Below are 22560 nucleotides of genomic sequence, written 5' to 3'. Positions count from 1 at the left end.
CACAGGAGAGCTGACAGATCCTCTATACTACACCACACAGGAGAGCTGACAGATCCTCTATACTACACCACACAGGAGAGCTGACAGATCCTCTATACTACACCACACAGGAGAGCCTGACAGATCCTCTATACTACACCACACAGGAGAGCTGACAGATCCTCTATACTACACCACACAGGAGAGCTGACAGATCCTCTATACTACACCACACAGGAGAGCCGACAGATCCTCTATACTACACCACACAGGAGAGCTGACAGATCCTCTATACTACACCACACAGGAGAGCTGACAGATCCTCTATACTACACCACACAGGAGAGCTGACAGATCCTCTATACTACACCACACAGGAGAGCTGACAGATCCTCTATACTACACCACACAGGAGAGCTGACAGATCCTCTATACTACACCACACAGGAGAGCTGACAGATCCTCTATACTACACCACACAGGAGAGCTGACAGATCCTCTATACTACACCACACAGGAGAGCTGACAGATCCTCTATACTACACCACACAGGAGAGCTGACAGATCCTCTATACTACACCACACAGGAGAGCTGACAGATCCTCTATACTACACCACACAGGAGAGCTGACAGATCCTCTATACTACACCACACAGCAGAGCTGACAGATCCTCTATACTACACCACACAGGAGAGCTGACAGATCCTCTATACTACACCACACAGGAGAGCTGACAGATCCTCTATACTACACCACACAGGAGAGCTGACAGATCCTCTATACTACACCACACAGGAGAGCTGACAGATCCTCTATACTACACCACACAGGAGAGCCTGACAGATCCTCTATACTACACCACACAGGAGAGCTGACAGATCCTCTATACTACACCACACAGGAGAGCTGACAGATCCTCTATACTACACCACACAGGCAGAGCTGACAGATCCTCTATACTACGCCACACAGGAGAGCTGTCAGTGACGTGAGATACTAATGTAGAAATCCCTAGAAGGAAAACTGAAGCAAAGACGTTGGGGTTCATCCCTCGAAGAGAATTATGAAAATCTTTGCTTTTGACATGAAGAGACAAGTTTATATTTCTACACACACGATCAACATGTAAATGACAACTTGCGTTTATTACGTTTTTTAATCCTATGTAGATCAGAGGAGATTTGCAAGGCGCGCACGTGTTTTAATTCAGAAACAGATGTGTTTTTATTTGCGATGTCTGGTGGGGATAGGTGTAGTTGCCTAACGTCTCGTAGATGGAACACATTTAACCGCCTGCACTGTGGGAACTGTTTAAAGCTGACAGGTTCCTGTTTTGATGAAGTGATGCGCTGTAATCAGCGTATCTGGAAGATTCGTGATCCTGGTGCAAAATCTATTCATTTCAGGAGCCAGGTAGGCCAGGCGCTAAAAATATTGCAACTGGCTCAAAGCTTTTTTGGGTATTGTCTACAGTTGTTCCTGTTGCTGGATGGCCATAGGTGGTCTAAATAGCTCCTAGAATCTAAAGCATTATTTTTACCCCCTAAATTATAAAACAAAGCAGGCGCCATTTAGCGCGCATAATTAGCTTAGCATAAATTGCATCTCCAGATTATGTCCAGTGTCTATCAGGGCAATTCTGTAGATCTCAGACTCTGGAGCGGGTAGTATATGCTTATTGCTACACTATTGCCTATACGTTGCTGATGAGCCCTAAAAAGGCAGAGTCAGAGGTTTGGTGGTATGGCCGACCTAATGAGAGCATGCCCTCCTAAATATGGTGCTATTTACTAGCCAGATAGGTATGAGTTCCGCCTCTCGGACCTTCTCCTATTTACAGAAAGGGGACTCGAGGTGCAAGAGCGCACATGGCGCCTACGCGGCATGCTCTCCATCCATCGCTACTGGACTGCCAGAAACAGCCAAGCCAGCGCTCAGCAACTTTCGTAACCCCCATAGCTGAGAACAGTGGGTGGCCGCACATTCGTTGCAGCTCTCTGTTCTGGAGATAGCAGCGGGTCCTAGCGCTGGCTTGGCTATTTACGGCAGTAGCGGTGAATGGTGAGAATGCTGCGCATGCGCTGTGTGCTCTCTTTCACTTTGGGACCCCTTTTCTCCAGATAGGGGGACTTGTATCCATCTGACATTAATGGCATAGCCTAGCGGTATGTCATCAATGTCCCAGGTAGGAATGCCCCTTTAAATGTAGAGAGCAAGAGACTTTTTTCTTTTAGACGGTTTCTTCTATAGGGAAACTTAGCTATTCCTTCACATCATTCCCCTTGGTTTCTATTCTTCTATTCAGTGTCACACATGGGAAATTACTGTCAGTCATCGAGGGGCTTTCGGTCGTATTTTCCCTTTATCGGGGTGACTCAGAATTTTAAGGGGGGACTCTGTGTCTCTGTGTTATTGTCGGCAGTGACACACAGATCTGGAGGAGTGCGAGGTTTGCTATGATGGAAGCAGGAAGCCATATGAAAAGCATGTGACTTTCTGGTGGCTTTAACCCTTTCAGGGCTCATTTTTTGTTCTTTTCAGTGCTACCAATTTGAAGTGTGTGCGACTTTTTGCTCACTTTTTATAAAAAAAAATTATTGGGTAGTTGAAGTGACAAAAAATGGCAAATTGGCTGTTTTAATTTTTTTTTCCCATTACGCCATTTGCCGTAAGCCCTTAATACTGTTGTATTTTAATAGTATGGGCATTTGTGCATGCTGCGATGCCTATGATGTTTTTTTTTTTTTATTGGTTAAGTATTTTTATTTTAAGGAAAGGGGGGTGAGTTGAACTTTTAGGTATTTTTTTTTATATTTGTAAAAACTTATTTTTTTACTTTTTGGGTGACAATAACTTGCAATCATTAGATTGCCCATTGTGTTCATTGATGTCTATATAGACATCATTGAACACTTCATTTGCATTATACCAATACAATGCTGCCACCTAGTGTCCTGTATTGGTATAGTCCTGAAATAAGCTCCCAAGCCTGCTTGAGGCTTCGGGCTATTTCATAGATATAACAGGTTCCTCGATCTCAGTCAGGGAACGCTGTTACTGGAGCGGAAGTGCGCAACTTCCGCTTCCGGACTGCGAAAATGCAGTGGTCACATTTGACCATGGCATCTGAAGACCATGTGCCGCGGGTCTCTGCTATTTAAAATAGCAGAAACCCGGTGGTTATGGCGCCCGCTGCGCAAGCGGGTGCCATGTTTTAAAGACCGATGACGTACATGTTAAGCATCTAGCGTAGGTCGCACTTGTCCCATGCCGTAGGGTTGGGTTTTCCTTTTTTGTACATGGTCTGCAGAAATCACTAGAAGTTACTGTAACACCTCCATGGAGGTAAGTCTGCCACCACCTCCAGGCTGCACGCACATTTTGCTGGGGTTAGTCGATTACTGCGGTCCACCCACATGCGGTCGGGCTGCTCCCCCAATAGAAGACACGCCACAGTGTCAGGGGTTTGGCAGCTCCTCCAGAATTGCCACTATATTTTTTTGTTTTTTGGTTTCTACCAATGGAGGTAAGTCTTCCACCACCTCCAGGCTGCACGCACTCACAGCTCTCTCCATTAAAGAGGACATTTTTCACATCATCACCTGGATCTGAATATTTTTGTAATTGCATGTAAAAAAAAAATATAGTATAGCCAGTGAGTTATCCAATAAAATCTATCTGTACAGCGCCACCTGCTGTTTGCTCTTTTTCTAATCTCTCTGTCCTGCTGACTGAGCTGGTTGCACATGCTCAGTTTAAATTTTCACCAGCCATATGTTTTGTTAGAAGCTATGGTAGTTACAGGGAGAGAGCAGCAGCAGAAAGGACACGGCCTTGGCGCTGCCCACTTGAAATTAATCTAGCATAGCTATTGGAGCAATGAATGGGGAGATATGTGGACCCATGTGAGGCACAGGGCTGGTTCTAGCTTTGTTAGAAAGAGATTGTCTTGTACTATATGATGTCTGATTTTCATTTTTTACATTAATCGTGGCGTAACCTCTTTAAAGGGGTTGTCCTATTACACCAACGTATTGCCTTCGCAGGATCTGGGATAGGTGTCTGCACAGTGGGGGTCTGACCAATCTTGAGAATGTGGGTCCGTGTTCCCTATTTGAATGGAACAGCAGGCACGCGTGCACGTCCATCACTCCATTCAACTCGGGTAAAAGCGCTCAGCTATCTCTGGCGGTGCCATAGAGTGGAATGGAGCAGCGGACATGCCCGCGTGTCTGCCTCTCCATTTAAACGTGTGGGCCCCCATTCTAGTGACTGTCGAGGGCCCAAGTGTTCAGTCCCCTGCCGATCAGACACTTATCCCCTATACTGTGGATACTTCCGCGCTTTTCTAAGCATTTTATGCCTCATCCAACAAGGGGGCGGGGCTTTGTGTGGAAGGGGTGTGGCTTCCAAGGGCCTTGGCGCCTCTGTGTGCCAAGATTCTGCCGCAATTTTGGTGAAAAACTATGCAAACCTATAGATGGCAAAAATTAGACTAAACAGTTTTTTGCAGGGTACAGGATGAATGAAAAAAAGACCTTCCTCCAAAAATACTCACAATAATAGGGTTTTGGGATTTTTTTGTTTTGCTTTTTTGCTATGTCTGCAATAAATCACAGTTAGGGTACTTTCACACCTACCATTAAAGTTTTCCAGGTATTGAGTTCCGTCCTAGGGGCTCAATACCGGAAAAAAAATGATCCTGTTTTATCCTAATGCATTCTGAATGGAGAGCAATCCGGGCAGTATGCATCAGGATGTCTTCAGTTCAGTCACTCTTACAGTAGTTGGCCGGTATGCTGCGATATTTTCTCCGTCCAAAATTCCAGAACACTTGCCGAAATGCCTGATCCGGCATTATTTTCCATTGAAATGCATTAATGCCGGATCCGGCACCAAGTGTTCCCGAAAAACGGATCCGGTTTTCTGGTCTCTGCATGCGCAGACCTTTAAAAATGTGAAGAAAATAAATAAATACCGGATCCGTTTTTCCGGATGACACCAGAGAGACGGATCCGGTATTGCAATGCATTTGTGAGACAGATCCGCTTCTGTATCCGTCTACAAATGCCATCCGTTTGCATACGGATTCCCGGCGACGGAACTGCCTGCCAGAATCCAACAAAGCAAGTGTAAAAGTACCCTTATCTAAAAATTAAAGGGGTTCTTCACTTTGAACAATACCTTTTTGTTAGAAAGGTCAACAGATGATCACAGGCTGTCCCACTGCTGGGCTCCTCAGCGATCAGCTGTAATCTGGCAGTAAGTGTTCAATTTCCCTCCAGCGCCACCACAGGGAGAATCAAGCATTGCACCATCTCCATTCAAATCAATGGAGTTGTTTGTAATACAGGACAGGATAGGTCCTCCAGAGTGAGAGACGCTCTATGTAGCCTCTCTCCACTCTGGCCAAGAATTGACGATCTTAAACACAGTTCTCTCTATTAAAGGGGTTATCCCATGATTGATGTAAAACATGAAAATCAGACATCATATAGTACATGACAATCTCTTTCTAACAAAGCTAGAACTATCCCTGTGCCTGAATTGCTCTGCTTTATTTATTACAAGCTACCAGCTCATGGGGTGTGTCCTTTATCAGGGGGGGTGTCCTTTCTGCTGCAGCTCTCTCCCTATCACAGCTCAGGGGGGGGGTGTCCTTTCCGCTGCAGCTCTCTCCCTATCACAGCTCAGGGGGGTGTCCATTCTGCTGCAGCTCTCTCCCTATCACAGCTCAGGCTGTGTGTCCTTTCTGCTGCAGCTCTCTCCCTATCACAGCTCAGGGGGCATGCCCTTTTTTGCTGTAGCTTTCTCCCTGCCCTAGCTCATAGGGCATCTCCTTACTGCTGCAGCTCTCTCCCTGTCATAGCTTGTACACAGTAGTTATGGCTATTGGTAGTTGAAGGATAGTACTGTGTATTTGCGACCACCTCAGCAATGTTACTGAGGTGGACAGAGAAATAAGGAAAAGAACAAACAGCAGGTGGCGCTCAGCTATACAGATACATTTTATTAAATAACTCCGTGGCTATACTACATTTTGAATTACATGCAATTACAAAAGTAGTCAGGTCCGGATTGTTACTATGGCATTTCACTAGTGCCATTGTTCCGTGTGTCCTGCCCTCAGCTACTTGTGAGTGTGAATCATTGTGTATCTCCTTAGTTCAGTATTGCGCGAGTTAATTTTCCCTTTGCTTGCATCTGTTTGACTAATGAATGCGTTAAGTCTGATCTATATTTCCTGAGTTGTGACCTCGTTGGGGATTTCCTGAGTTTTGTGTCCTGTCCCTGGCTGTGCAACATTGATTCTGTTGGATCTGTGCACGTTCTTGTCTGGTTTGCCCTGCTCTTAAGTCTGTTCCGTGCGTGTTCTGAATCCTATCCTAGTTCTGTTTGCCAATGAATTCCCAAGTTATAGTTCTTGTCTGATCTGTATCCTATACTGTAGTTCTTTGACTGATCTGTATCTGCACATGTATCTGCTTTGTCTGAACTGTGTCTTGAAGTTTGTTCCGTGAATTCTGCATGTCCTCGGCCTCTTTGTCCTCAGTCTGATCCTGTCTGTGTTTTGCCTCGGAGTCACTTCTGTCCTGCCAGTTCTTTGTCTGGTTCTGTCTGTGATATTGCTTGTGCCTCCGTTGTCTTGCACTGGTGATTCTGACCTGTTGTGTCAGTTGCCAACTACATCGGGACTACACCGAGAGGTAGTAGCCTGGTGGCTCCCCCGCAGCAAAGTCAACATTCCTATATAGGAGTTAAAGGTCTAATACCAGGGGATCCGCCAGAATAGTGCCCAACATCAAATCGGTTAGTTGGCAAAGTGAGTAAACAACAAGTGTCCGTTAAACAGGTGTCAGTTTAAGAAATGTAGAGTACAACCCCTTTAACGCAGGTTTCCCTACCAGGGTGTATGGAAATAGGTTTTTCAAACTGGACAACCCCTTTCGTTACACACCGACATCCCCTTTTAAGTGACCGATTGCAGTGATCTATTCATAGGCATTTGCGTCTAAAGCTTTAAGCGGTAATTGTCCCCTCTGATGGTACACTGGGGCTGCAAGTCCCTGTAAATTGACTATTTCCGTTTTGGAAAGTTTTCGATGAGAATTTTATAGTTATTTGTTTCTTTTCTTGCCCAGACAAAAACGGATTCCACATTCCCTCATCAATTTATTTTCCTTTTGTGAACCAAAAAACTCACTTTCTGTTCCTGTGTTTAATTATCTGGGATCTCAATGTTGCACAGTTATCTGCTGACTCTATTACCGCCACATATGTAAAAATAATATCTGGCTTCCGATTCCTGGCGTTTTTATTAGGATGACGTTAATTCAAGACCCGATTAATGAATTGTCCAGCAAACCCGGGTGTCATGAGAGTATGAGGCGTCACAGAGATACCGATTGTGCGTTAGTCAGCAGAGTTTTTGCTAAGGGGCCAGTCACATGACCGTATCCGTTTTGTGGTCTGCAAAACACGGATACCTGCGACGTGCATTTCACATTTTGCGTATATGCACATCAGCACATTCCACAAAATGGACAAGAATAGGACATGTCCTAATTTTTTTGCAGGCCCGCAGAACGGAGATACGGATGGGGACAGCATGCAGTGTCCTGTCTGCATATTTTGTGGCCCCATTGAAATGGGTCTGCATCCGATCCGCACCAAACATACGGTTGTGTGAATGCCCCCTAAGTCTACTTTCACACTCGCGTTTTGGCTTTCCGTATGCGAGATCCTGCTCAGGGCTCTCACAAGCGGTCCAAAACGGATCAGTTTTGCCCTAATGCAATTTGAATGGAAAAGGATCCGCTCAGAACGCATCAGTTCAGTCTCCATTACGCTTTGGCGTTTTGCAGCGTTTTGTTGTCCGTCTGACGAAACTGAGCCAAACGGATCAGTCCTGGTACACAATGTAAGTTAATGGGGACGGATCCGTTTTCACTGACACAATAGAAAACGGATCCGTCCTCCATTGACTTTCAGTGGTGTTCAAGACGGATCTGTCTTGGCTATGTTAAAGATAATACAAAAGGAATCCGTTCTGAACGGATGCAGACGGATTGTATTATCTGAACGGATCCGTCCATGACGCACAAAACGTGGGTGTGAAGGTAGCCTTAGTCTGTATTCTGCCTTGGTAACATTTGTATCTGTTTATACTGTATATAATCGGTTATACCGCTCCTCCGGTTCCCATTGTTCTGCACCTCCTCGTCTTTAACCCATTCTGCCTCATCTTAAAAAAATCTGCCCCCAGTTTCCCACTGTCATACATGCAGAGGCTCAGGGAGCGGAGATAGGGGTGTTATTTGACAGGGTCTTCTCCTCTGCGATGGTTGCATCCGGGGGTTTTTATTCTAGGGCTACTACACTGCACACAAGAAATGATTAACGTACTAAACATTTTTTGCCCATAAATGTCACATTGATGGGGGTCTGCCCATTCTAAGCCCCGCTGTGGCTAAAATGAAGGGTCCTCAGCTCACTGTTCAACTTCTTGCTCCTTCCTGTCCATTTTCCAGTTACCCCGATTGGCAGCAAAAAAATGTTTCCCAAAATTTGGGCTTTGGTAATATTTAGCAAAACTCACTTTTAAAGGCTTGCTTGGTTTTGAAGGAATTTGGGGTTAAAAGAAAAGTCCAGTTCCATCATTGAACTGGTGCTGAAATTGGATTCAAACAGCATCTCCCATTCTCTGGTGGACTCGGCACATCCATGCATTACGAAAACAACCCGTTGGTTGTAATAAGGATTGTGTAATGATTTATTTTCCCTTTAGGGGCGCTGTAGAGGAATTGAACACTTTCCACACATTACAGCTGATCGGTGGCGGCCCCAGCAGCCTATTATCACCCTGTCTAGGGATGAAAGCTGCCATATTTTGTCTCACCCCTTATAACCCCCTAAAACATATTGTATTGTTTCTTCAAGAACAACTAAGAAAAATGTTGCAGGGATTTTCTGGAGATTTTAAAAAAATATAAGAATACAAAAATTCTTGTCCAAGATGTTAAAATACAAACAATTCTATGGACACCTTCTGAGGAATTTTTTATGATTGCATTTTATTCATTTTGGGCTACAAATATTTTTTTTCGATTGGTCTTTATTAAAAATATTTAACCGTTTCTGAAATATAAGGGTTAAATATCAGTCTGTTTGCAAGCTGTCATTTTCTGTTTTCTTTGAATCCCATGTGTAGCTTGTAGCTCTGATCTCCTGACCTCATAAACACTTATTGCATCCATATTCTTATCAGTTTGATAAGAATTGAGGTACTATATAATGAGGTCATAGATAAGAACTTCACATGAGCTGTCAGATGATGGGATTAAAAAAAACACAAAGTGACAGCTTGCAAACAGACTGATTCTTAACTTGTAACTCACAAACGACTGAACATTGTTCATAAAGACCAATTGAAAAAATAATTTATTGCCCAAAATTAGTAAAATGCAATTGGCTTTTTCAGCCGGAAGCACAAGGTTCTGTCCACTGTGCAGTGGCCAGTGAAATGGGGGCTGAGCTTGCTGGCACTGGAAACTCAGAAGTAGATGGAGACTTTGCTAAATGTATCAGCGGCAGCCCAAAACAGCTGATTGGTGGGGGTGCGGAGTGTTGGCCCCCACCGATCTGATATTGATGACCTATCCTAAGGATAGGCCATCGTTGTCTAGGTACCTGAAAAACCCCTCTAAGTGAAGTTTATTACTTTATATCTTATGCAACTTGTGTTTATACAGTCCCTGACAAAAGTCTTGTCGCTTCTCTATTTTGTATAAACTCCTGCTAATAACCTGACTTTTAATTAATCAATTGGTGTTAGAAATAGCTCATATGAAAAGCTAAAGCCCTCCCAAATGATGTTTAATGCACTGAAATAAATGAGTTTCACTGAAAAAAGATTTATCATTTAGACAAGACAGAAAGGTCAAATTTTGGCAAGACAAAAGTTTTGTCGCCTATACAGAAATTGAAGCAACTTTACTGCAAATCCAAAAATATGTCAGCAAATTAAGTAGTGGTGCTGTGAGATCCAAATGTAATATCTTGTATGACTTCCATGAGCTTGAAGGACAGGCATCCATGCGGTTTGGCAAGGATTCATACAGTCATCAGGAATAGCAAAGAAAACAGTCTTGCATGCCTCCCAGAGTTTATCAATATTTTTTGGTTTCGTCTTCCATCACCACATATGCTCAATGATGTTCATGTCTGGTGACTGGGCTGGCCAATCCTGGAGCATCTTGATCTTCTTTGCCTTAAGGAACTTTGATGTGGAGATGGAAGTATGCGATGGAGCACCATCCTGCTGCAGAATTTGGCTTTTTTTATGGTTGGGAATATAAGAGGTAGCTAAGATTTCTTGGTATTTTAGACTATTGATGTTGCCTTCCACCCTGCAGATCCCTCGCACACCCCCATACTGGATGTAGCCCCAGACCATGATTTTGCCTCCACCAAACTTCACTGTTTTTTGGGTAAATCTCGGCTCTGTTCCAGTAGGTCTCCTGCAATATTTGCGGCGACTGTGGTGTAATTCAACAGAAGATTCATCTGAAAAATCCACCTTCTGCCACTTTTCCAGCGTCCATCCTTTTAGCAGGCTCTGGCCCTTGGCAAATGCCACACGGTTTTTCAATTGTCTTTTGTTTAGTGCTGGCTTATAGGCACTGATTCGACCATGGAGGCCATTTTCGAGACAGAATCCGAAAAACTGTTCTGGTTGACACAGGGACTTCAGGTGACCAGGTCTCGTGGAGCTCTGCTACAGTGGAAAATGGGCTGGCTTTGGATTTTCGAGCCAACAAACGGTCCTCTCGAGCAGTTGTCTTGCGGGGTCGGCCTGACCTGGCCTTGTCCAAAACGTCTCCAGTCTCTTCAAATTTTTTTTTAATCCTCTGAACTTGACGCTGAGACACATTGAAGGTGTCTGCCACATCAGCAGTGGATCTGGTCTTCAGCCTCTTGATAATCAACACTTTAGGCTACTTTCACACTTGCGTTCAGAGCGGATCCGTCTGAGACGGATCCGCTCATATAATGCAGACGGTGGCTCCTTTCAGTACGGATCCATCTGCATTATAATGTTAAAAAATTTCTAAGTGTGAAAGTAACCTCAGACAGATCCGTCCAGACTTTCAATGTAAAGTCAATGGGGGACGGATCCGTTTGAAGATTGCAAGCAGCGTTCAGGTGTCCGCCTGCTGAGCGGAGCGGAGGCTGAACGCTGCCAGACTAATGCATTCTGAGCGGATCTGCGTCCACTCAGAATGCATTAGTGCTGGTCGGATGCGTTCGGGACCGCTTGTGAGCCCCTTCAAACGGAGCTCACAAGCGGACACCCGAACGCTAGTGTGAAAGTAGCCTAAGTCTCCGGGTGAATCTTAGGCATGTTTGCAGAGGTCTAGTTGCAGTTGATGTGAAGGTCTAGTCTAGTGTACTGGGTTCTTTTTATACAGACCTGAGACCTAATTGATCCATTATTAGTCACAGGTGAAGCTCATATGACAAGGCGACAACACTTATGTCTTGGCAAAAATGGACTCAATGGGCTTTACCAAGCTGTGAATATTAAAATACTTTTTGTCAGTTTCGTTTTGCACTGAAACATTATTACGGATTAAAATGACCCATTTCTTGTAACAAAATCTTGATTAGAAATATATTTTAGCGGCACTTCAGGTCAATTTGTACACAAGCGACAAGACTTTTGTCAGGGACTGTATAACTATATACCGGTATATAACCGTATGAGGGCTTGTTTTTAGTATGATGGCGGCACCATTTGGGTTATATACAAGTGATTGGACAACTTTTATTATTTTTGGGACGGTGGAAAAAAATATATTTTTGCAATTTTTTAAGTCTTTTTTATTCCATTCACTGTGTGATATGTTACTTTTTTTTCTACAGATCATTATGATTGCAGCATATTTTTTTTCTTTTTATAGAATATATTCAAGTTTTATGGAAAACTGTGTCTTTCTTTGTTTGATTTCGACAGTTTGAATAAAAAATTTTTTTTTCAAGTCGTTGGGACTTCACATTTTCAGATTTCTAATACAGTGCAGTATTTACTGTACGTAATACAATGCGTAATACCAGTCAGTGTTGCAAGGATGCCAATGGGGTTTCAGAAGGGTTAAAGGGGTTGCTGGTGGGATTTTTTTTTTCAGAGTGGGGACAGAACAGTGTTAAAAAAAAGAAAAAAAAAAAAAGAAGCATTACTCACCTTACTGATTCCTTCGCCATTGCCATTCTGACATTTACGCTTCCTGTTCCCAACTGGATACCCAGGAAATTGGTGCAGACGCCCGCTCAGAGGGTCAATGCTGCGACCGATGGTTGGCTAATCAGGCATCTCCTGCCCTTGCCTATGTGTTGAACCCAGACCAGGAATTGTAGATGCATTAAGTGTAGGAAAGGAGGATCGGTGAGGTGAGTAATGCTTCTTTAATTTTTGTATACCATTCTGCCCCTTATCTAAAAAAAGAATATATCCCACCAGACGACCCTCTTTAAATAGCTGCGAACGGAATTATTGCCGACCCCTATTGTTGCACCTAGGTGTCAGCTTTATGATGGAGCAAAGACCATACTTCCCACCTACTGCATAATTGTTTGACGTACAGTAGTAAGGGGTTAAACTGCAGTAGAAATTTGTGATTGCAAATTTTTTGAAGCCTGTCTGCGATTTTGCTATAATTTAAAGTCACCAAGTAGCTCTAGGAACAGCTTCAGATGAAAACGTTGCTCCGTTTCCATTAATCTGAACTTTGCAGGACGATCCGGCACGTGAAGAGTTAAGCGCTCCTGCTCGGTTTTCCCCAGAATGTAATTATTAGCTGTAAAGCGTCTTTTGTCTCCGTAGAGCGAGTAAAGCGGTCGAAGGGGACAGCAGTCTATCGTTAGATATTTTTTTTGATGTGGTCGTTTGCATACAGCTGCCGAGAAGACAGTTACCTTTGAAAAGAACATTTGGCTGGTTTAATTTGATTAGTGAAAACCACCTCAATCATTTGTAGACTAAAAGCGTTCTCATTTTCACTTGGCAGAAGGAGTTGGGAATGTACTGTTTGCCGTGACATAACGCGTGGGGTACACTAAGGGGGACATAGTAGCTGGGCGCTTAAAGGCACAGTTCCTCTTTAAAAAAATAAAATGAGTGTTTCTGAAGAAGACGGTTTTCTGAAGTTGTCCACCTGTGGCGTACACCCCACAGACGATATGGAGATGCTGGGAGTTATAGGTTGACAACTACTTGCAAACCATGAGGCCAGGTTCACATCTACTGTAGATGCCTCCTGCACCAACCGTTGAAAGCACTGCAAGTTCTTGTTTCTTTTTGATGGTCTAAAGCCGACCACATACAATTTAATATATCAGGACAACTTGACAATTGTGCTGCCACCTAGGACGGTGTTGGGCCTTTGCCCTCCAACCGAAAGGGCCACCGCTGGAAAGTTCTGTCTATTCCATGAGAGTTTTCACTCTAACCCCTTAAAATATCAGTCCTTATGCAGCTGTAGATGTCTACTAGATGTAGTGCAGCCAGAAACGTTGTGTTTAGCCTTTGGATTTCGGGTCATCCATTTGCCATGTTTCCTGGAGGTCCACACCTACTGTAGTGCTTTGCTTAGCATGCTGATCCAGTCCATAGCATGCAATTTCAAAGAAACACAGAGAGAGGTAGAATGTGCAGCTGCATCCCCCTCCTCTCCTATGTACCAGTTTACTGCAGAGAGACTGTTATGGGGAACTGTTGAGGTTTCTGATTATTTACAGAGAACTTGCAAGCAGAGACAGGGGAACTAGAAGCTGCTGAAGATGCCACCTGTTCCTAATGAAGAAAAGGTGGCATCAAAGTTTTGTATCTGCTTTAGGATATCAAGATCTGCAGCAGCATCCCCCTCCTCTCCTCTCCTCTTTACCGTATTACTGCAGAGAGACTGTTTTGGGGAACTGTTGAGGTTTCGCATTATTAACAGAGAACTTGCAAGCACAGATAGGGGAACTAGAAACTGAAGATGCCACCTGTTCCTAATGAAGAAAAGGTGGCATCAAAGTTTTGCATTTGCATTAGGATGTACTATTAAGATCTCACCAGTGAGAGTCCCAGCGGTCATACCACCATGGATGAGACCTTGATTTCATAAATAAGTGGCATACTACCAATGTATGTCCACGACATGGCAAGTGAGGTCACACGGCATAGAGATGGGAGGTATGTGGCATAGCCAGAACCATGCTACATTTGGAGAAGTTACACAGATAACATATGTAAGTTGCCTCCTGTAGATAAGTCCTACATCCAAAATAGCAGTGCATGTAAACGATATTCCCCAGCCGCCTTGCCAGATGAGCGCTCAGAAACAGAATTTTATATTATGGAGTACGAGCAGCTGCACCCGTCTTTTGTTTTACCCTTATTTCTCTATTCCTGGAGAATCCTTAAGGAAAACCCTAGTTCAAGTGGTAGCTTTGGAATCATGCTCACAGACGCTGCTATGTTCCCCGATAGGGTAGATAGGAGACTGTAGCCAAAGAAATGAGCAAAACTGAATAAGGAAAAGTTTTAAACCATTGGGTCAAAATGTATCCGCAAACAAACCCCTGGTGGTTCAGGTCACTCTGACACCAGCTGCTGCAGCCAACATGAGCTGCTCCTCAGGAGGTGGCTCCTGAATTCTGTGAACCAGTATAAAGGTTATACTAAGCCAACCTGTGTAATAAAAATGGCATAGAAAGTTATGACCATGAAGTGAAAAGGTAGGTGCATCTTAAAACGCATGGTCCAGGCAACACCAAGAAAAAAAGACTCATTTCAATAGTGCCTACCGAATCTCCTCGCTTTACTTTTGTAATATGCACCTATTTTTGTTCTTCATTGGAGGACTATTCCAGTAATTGATGGCCTGTAGCAGGCATGGTCAACCTGTGGCTCTCCAGCTGTTGTAAAACTACAACTCCCACCATGCCCGGCTGTAGGCTAATAGCTGTAGGCAGTCTGGGCATGCTGGGAGTTGTAGTTTTGCAACAGCTGGAGAGCCTCAGGTTGGCCATCCCTGGCTTATAGAGATCCTGCCCATAGTCCTTCTTTTGGTATACCACTAAATGACCCCTCACCAAATGACTTTTCCCTGCTTCCTTGTCTCTCATGTTACATTTCCAATCATAATTTGGTCTAGAAGTGAAGTGTCGTTACAGGCCCTACATGTTCTATATCCTGCAGCCCCCCTAGAAGTGCTTCATTTACTCATTAGTCCTGATTCAGATGGCCATTCTGATTTTCATCTGCAAAATATGGACCTATATGGATCTCCGTATGGAAAACCCCATCCACTTAAAGCAAAATCAGATCTGACTGTGTGGCCTAAATCTTCCTTCCAAAGGAGCTGTCAAAAATGAAAGGTGGAATTTGATTGGTTGCTATGGGCAACTAAGCCAGTTCTACTTTACACCAGTTTGATAAATGACCCCATATATCTTTTGTTCATATATTTATTTAGGGGCACATTTATTAAAACTGGCAGAGGAGCCACCGCAGTTATGAAGAGTCGCCGACCTCTCCATAACTTTGGCACATCCAGCGCAAGTTCTAAATGTAAGTCATCTTCCTTGCTGTCTTACATTTAGACCTTTTTCTACTGCCTGAAACAGGGATAGAAAATGGTAAATGAGCCGGGCCTGTCGGCCTGTCCCCTTCCCCGCTCATCCCACAATTTTAGACCTGGTGTGAGCGGGGCAAAGCATATTTCAGCTTAGTAAATGTTTAGTAGAACATGGTGGTTGTCTTCGGAGAAATCGTGTTCCTGTTCACATTACGTTCTACACAGGCTTCTCTAGGGTTAGAAGCAGATAGACAAGCTGATTCCACCACTAGGGTGAGAAAAGCAGCCACGCTTCTCAACGTGAATTCTGTAAATGCTGTAATTTATACATTATTTGGAACAACGTCCCTAACTGAGCTTTGTGGAACTGTACAAAGGCAAGAGTCAGAAGGTGGCGTTGTTTGTGGGAAAGTTGGGAAAGTTGCACGACCCCATGAAACCTTTTTCTTCCAATAGGAAACATTGAAGTTTCATCTCTGTAACGACTTTAATGTGACTCCCAGTGTTAGGCAGCAGTTGCAAACTTCTAGTCACGTTGACCACTTACCTCATAGGCCTCATGCAAGAGACCACATCAGTTTTGCGGTCCTCAAATTGCGGATCAAAAAAATACAGATGTGGGTCCATTGACTTTGATGGGACCATGGTCCGCATTTTTCAGACATAGTCTTTTTGCAGAATGGACATACAGTATGGATGCAGAAAGTGCACGGATGATCCGCGTGCTTTCCGCTACCCTACGTCTGTTCCGCAAAAAAAAAAATAGAACATGTCCAAAACTTGGCCGCAAGATGCTGATGCAACACGGACAGTATCCGTATTTTGCGGAACTCAAAATACATACGGTTGTGTGCATGAGGTCTAATATAGTCTTAGTTGAAATTCTGCGCCATTTTCTAGATTTTATCAGGTATACTCTCTGCTGTCCACACAGAGGTCCTGTCCATAAAATGGCTGCTGATGGAGGGTCACGTGACCAGACAAATCACCTCCATGTGATGCCTCCTCCATTCAAATACACTGAACCTGCCATCTGTACTTGTTCTGTTGGGAGTTTCGTGCAGAAACAGTGTGTTTGAATGGAAGAGATGTCACATGAAGCTGATTTGCCTGGTCACATGACCCTTCGTCTGCGGCCATCTTATGGACAGGACCTCTGTGGGTACAGCACAAAAGGCTTTGTAAACAAGGGAGCATACCTTATAAAATATAGAAAATGGTGCAGAATTTCAACAAAGACTATATTAGTAAATGCCATATAATCAGCTCACAAACACATTGGTCAACAGTAGCCAGAAAGTGGACAACCCCCTTTAATTCAATGGAAAATGCCATGTTCTAGCGCCTCTCAGTTCACCGTGAGTTAGTTTTCCACGACGGACGTGAATAATCCCAGAAACAGAAATGTTCTCATGTATCTGTTTACTTGTGGTACTGAGGCTTAACACTGGTTATATGCCTCCCCACACTCGTAACTGTCCTTTGATGTAGCACTGTGACTCTGACGTAGTAGGCAATGACTGATGAACTTAATGGTGTGATTCACTTCAGTGTGACTTTCCATGTAAGCAGTCCGTGCGGTTCAGATATTTTTTTTTCCAAACCTGATGATGCTACCTTAGCTCCAGACTTATATAGCTCCATTCTATCTGTGCTTGTGCTGCTCTACATGCAGGTTATGTGTCAAGCCATAAAACTAAATGGACCCTGATGGAACTTGAAGAACCTAGTTACGAAGACGCTTCCAGATTCAACAAAATTTACGTTACGAATCATGGACTGTGAACATATCGGGGCCAACTAGAGAAGAAAGCTTCAAGTGAAGGTTCATCTTCGGACATGTTTCCATGAACTTTGATCATTACAGCAAAGTCGTTGTGGCCTGTATGGGAGAGCGGTGGCCACCCATTGGTAGGGTTCTAGCTCACGACCATCAGTGAGATCTTCAGTTAGAAGATAATAATTGGATAACCTCTACTTTAACCTCTGTCCGCAATAGGGCTCACAATCTGAGTTCCCTATCAGTATGTCTTTAGAGTGTGGGAGGAAACCCACACAAACACAAGGAGAACATACAAACTCCATGCAGATGTTGTCCTTGGTCGGATTCAAACCTTAGACCCCAGCACTACAAGGCACCAGTGCTAACCACTGAGCCACCATGCTACCTCTTACAATTTGGCGCCAAAGACCCCTGACCACTTTGGCTGCTAGTTCCTTCTCTTGGACTGTATGTTTGCAGAATGAAGCAACTCCATGATGTCCTCCTCGGTTTTAGTTTGTAAAGATTTTCTGCCACGGTCCACACTTAACACAACACACTGTACTACGAGCAGAACGACCCCATACAAAAAAAGTAGCAATGAAATACCATTTTTTTTATTTATTTTTCATTTTTATTAAATACTCAGACCATGTTTCAGCCAGTGGATATTTCCAATGGTCCAAAACAGTTGACTCTTCACCAGGTACGTGAAGAATATCATTCCTATAGCAAAGTGGAATGACGACTTGACCTTTAGTGATGCTTTCTAATTGGTTTACCTAAAATTTTATTTGCTAAAAAAAAAAAGGGATACGGTTTGGGTTACAGATTTAAGACATCTTGTGCTTCCAAACGCAATACCTGGATTACAAGTGCTATCCATCACTGTGTAAACTCCTATCACCCCCTGGAAAAGAGGCAGCAATTTATGTGCCTGGTCCATAAACGGGGGGATAATTTTTATTTTTTTTTTAAGCATGTCTCTAGTTTGCCAGTGTACTAAATACCTGGCAAGAAAGGTGTTTTTCGAAATTTTAAAGTAAATGTAGGTCAACACAAAGGAATCATACAGCGGGGGAATATTTTCCAGTGTTTATACTGCACTGTTGAGACCTGCCTGGTTCCTCAGTATTTGCATGTGTTAGGTTATAGGCCGTTCCTCTGCATTCCATGTGTCGATTATATAAATATATTTAACGCAGGTTACTAACGGACATACCAGTAAACGGTCACCGGCAGAAGATTTTTTTTGGGATCAAACAGCTTTCATTCTCTATGTCCTATGGATGGTCATTGCGACCCTTGAAATGAGTTACATAGTTACATACTGTAGTTGAGACGGTTGAAAAAAGACATAAGTCCATCAAGTTCAACCAAGGGATAGGTGGGGACGCGAATCCCAGAAGGAAGTGAGACTCAGATTTCTACACGTTTTCATAAGCATTAATGTTGTTTACTTTTAAGAAATCATCTAAACCCTTTTTAAAACCGTCCACTGTTCCTGCTGTGACCACGTCCTGAGGAAGTCTATTCCACAGATTCACAGTTCTCACAGTAAAGAAGCTTTGATGCTTCTGGAGACTGAACCTTTTCTTCTCCAGTTGGAGGCAGTGGGGATTTTACATGGAACAGTTTTTCCACCGTATTTTTTTGTATGGCCCATTTATATATTTGTATAGGTTAATCATCGTCCCCCTTAGACGTCTCTTCTCAAGATTAAATAAATTCAATTCTTTTAATGTTTTTTCATAACTAAGACCCTCTATGCCCCTTATCAGTTTAGTCGCTCTCCTCTGTACTCTCTCCAGCTCCAGAGCATCCTTTCTATGGATTGGTGCCCATAACTGAACTGCATATTCCAGATGAGGCCGCACCAGCGCTTTGTAAAGTGGTAATATTACATCCCTGCCCCGCGAGTCCGTGCCTCGTTTAATGCATGACAATATCCTGGTGGCCTTAGAAGCAGCTGATTGACATTGTATACTGTTATTTAATCCACCATCCACAAGGACACCCAAACCCTTCTCTATAAGTGACTCTCCCAGTGTTACATCCCCTAGGACATATGAAGCACGGAGATTATTACTACCAAGATGCATAACTTTATATTTGTCCACATTGAACCTCATTTGCCAAGTTGATGCCCAATCACTCTGTTCAAGTCAGCTTGTAGTTTATGGACATCTTCCATAGACTGTACAGTACTACATAGCTTAGTGTCATCTGCAAAAATAGAAATGGTGCTATTAATCCCGTCCTCAATATCATTAATAAATAAATTAAATAGAGGGCCCAGCTCTGAACCTTGGGGTCACCACTTATAACCTGGGACCATTCTGAATAGGAATCAGTGACCACAACTCTCTGGACACGGTCCTTCAGCCAGTTTTCAATCCAATTATAAACTATACTTTCCAAGCCTATAAGTCTCTCTCTTTTTTTTTTTTTTTTAAGCTTTTTAATATTACTTTAAATCTGTATCTAATTTTTTATTTTTTTATTAGTGAATTACAAAAAAGAAAAAATAGCAATACATTTTACACTTGCATAATAAAAACATCAAGCCTCAGCCAGAGAGGATTAAGAATAATTAAAACAAGTGCACAAATAGGGGTGGTAGGGCATCCATTCCCCTTCCATTTAAATACCCTCTACATGGGAATACTTGACCTATCCAATACATTACAATAAGTATCACATTGCTTATCTTATCTTATCCCATTATGACCACTAGTACCAGCCTGTGCCGCTGCTCTTTTTGGTTATACAGTTGAGCTTCTATCTCAGGGGGCCTATAGATTACACCAAGTATTATTTTTTAGGCAGAAATGATGGCGCTGCTAGTTGACCTCATGACTTTTTGTAGAGTGGTGACCAACTATAGATGTGTTAACAAAAGGGTTGTCCTGGTAAAAAACAATAATAATTTTTACACCGTATTGGGAGATTTTTAATTAAAGAGGTTGTCCCACCCAAAAAATATTCTACAGTTCTCAAAACAGCACCTGGATCTGAATACTTTTGTAATTGCATGTAATTAAAAATGTCATATTGAGTTAGAGGGGTTGTCCGAGTTATTTTTTTGTTCTTTGTATGTTTCTAACTAATCAAATGTAAGGGTTTTACCATGCACTTACTTTATCTGCAGTGGCTGCTTTCTCAGATTTCACTGAGGGTCACATGACCTGTGATGTCAGCTTCTCTCCCTGCTCTGATGATGTTTGGTGCACAAGCCTGAGAGAGCAGATATGTGTCTGTACACGAGACATCACTGTGCTGACTACGCCCCCTGCACTGCCGTCTGCTGCTGTCTGCTCTCTCCCTGGATTCTTCAGGAAAAACTTTAACCCCTTCAGCAGCACAGACTCAGGGCTGAAGGCTTTACAGAGTAGCTGCAAGCAGTGAGGAGAAAAATGCTGGGCACAGGAGCTGACAGACCAGAGTAGTTCTGCAGAGCATTGCACAAGAATGGTAGGGGGAAGATCCTGGGTGTATCAGCAGTGTCATTGTACAGCTGGGACTTGTAGTCCTACACATACAACATGCTGCTGAGTCTCCCAGCAGGCAGACATGTCACTCAGGACAGACTTATTCACTTCCTTTGCAGAGCAGGGGGAGAGGCAGAGATTGTTGTTACTGCAGGTAAACAAAGGGCCAGAAGAGAACCAGGTAAAAGAGGAAATATAATTTTTTTGGCCTAAAACCTGCTTAGCTAAGTTATATATTGCTGCCCATCAGATTTACAGTGCTATATATTTTTTTTTCATAACTCGGACAACCCCTTTAATCAAGAAAATGTGTTTGTATAGCGCCACCGGCTGTTTTCTTTCTTTCTTATTTCTCTGTCCACCTTGCTAAGGTGGACGCACATGCTCAGTTCCATCTTTCAGCCGCCTCCTGAGCTGTGGGAGGAAGAGAGCTGCAGCAGAAAGGACATGGTTTGATATAAATCTACTAGAGCAATTGGAGCAATGAATGGGGCGATCTCTGGACCCATGTGAGGTACAGGGCTGGTTCTAGCTTTGTTAGAAAGAGACTGCCATGTACTAAATGATGTCTGATTTTCATTTTTTTACATTAATCATGGGAGAACCCCTTTAATAGATATTTCCATATGACATATTGAAAAAAGCGTACTTACTTTTTAAACCTGAGGGCCTTGGAAGGAGACCCTTTGAGATCACTCCTTGTCAAGGGAGCCTTCTAACAATTTGGCGATTGACCAAAGCAGGAAACCAAGTCAATTGTGATAGTTTTTAAGTTTTCTTGTGTGATTGTGGGAAACAGAAAATAAACTGGTGTCCTGGGTTCAGACCCAGCCGGGAATAATGTCTGCATGGACGATTCATTATCTTTTCAGGCTTCGGGTGGGTGAGGTCCATGTAAAGTGGAGCAAATTAGGCGGTTTCCAACGTTCTCATTCATCTCTATGATGAGGGCTAGATTGTTCTGCTTTCGAGGCAAGAACGTGAATTTAGAACCAGTTGTTCCTAAAATTTGGGATGTTTTGTTTCCTTTAGAGTTCACTTATTTAGTAAAAAAAAGCGGTGGTTGTTTTTGCTATGGACTTTTGCTCTGAAATCTTGGTCGGTCAGCTCCTGTGCCGTATGGTTTCCTAGTCAGCCGGACCTCCTGCTTTCTCAACTAAGTCTGTGGTAGAAGATGTGGTCACGATCGTTATTGGAAGTACACGTTACCTATGGATAGGAAGGTTGTGGTTTCAAAAGTGGAGCTTTCCTTTGAGAAAGCCAACTTTTGACCTGTAGAGGTTTTGAGGGTTTCGAAACAAGACACAGTCCAAAAGAAAAGGGTCTATAATGGACGGAACAGAGCCAGGTTGTGGTAGACTGGCATTCAAAATGAGAATATTTAATAAAATACCTTCTTGCCTCTTTTTTTTTTTTTTTGAACGGCACCCTATTGGAGGCACACGATTGCCCGTTGACTACTAACGCTACTATTTTGTATGAAATTTGTAAAATGAGATAACGTATTGAATATTTTTGCTCTTTTTTTTTTTTTGCACAGGTTATTTGATGTATGTACCGTTTCCCGGACGGACAGGGAGACAAAGCTTACACTGGTTTTTGAACACGTCGACCAAGATTTGACGACTTATTTGGATAAAGTGCCGGAACCTGGTGTTCCCAACGAAACCATAAAGGTATGTATGACTGGGCTGTCTTGTTTC

At 43.1% G+C, this 22560-nt stretch overlaps 1 protein-coding gene across 1 annotated transcript in view; it reads left to right on the top strand.

Moving 5' to 3' along the window:
* The window catches only part of CDK6 (cyclin dependent kinase 6), a 160339-nt gene that overhangs the window by 36226 nt on the left and 101553 nt on the right, over positions 1–22560 (top strand). Inside the window, exon 3 of the mRNA XM_044293156.1 lies at positions 22398–22533. Within this exon, the coding sequence (XP_044149091.1) occupies positions 22398–22533 (136 nt within the window). The remainder of the gene's footprint in view (positions 1–22397; positions 22534–22560) is intronic.

The sequence above is a fragment of the Bufo gargarizans genome, chromosome 5 (assembly GCF_014858855.1).
Source record: "Bufo gargarizans isolate SCDJY-AF-19 chromosome 5, ASM1485885v1, whole genome shotgun sequence".
In the NCBI taxonomy this organism is placed as follows: Eukaryota; Metazoa; Chordata; class Amphibia; order Anura; family Bufonidae; genus Bufo; species Bufo gargarizans.
Note: the sequence above shows the minus strand (reverse complement) of the source record. Positions and strands in the feature narration are given on the sequence as shown.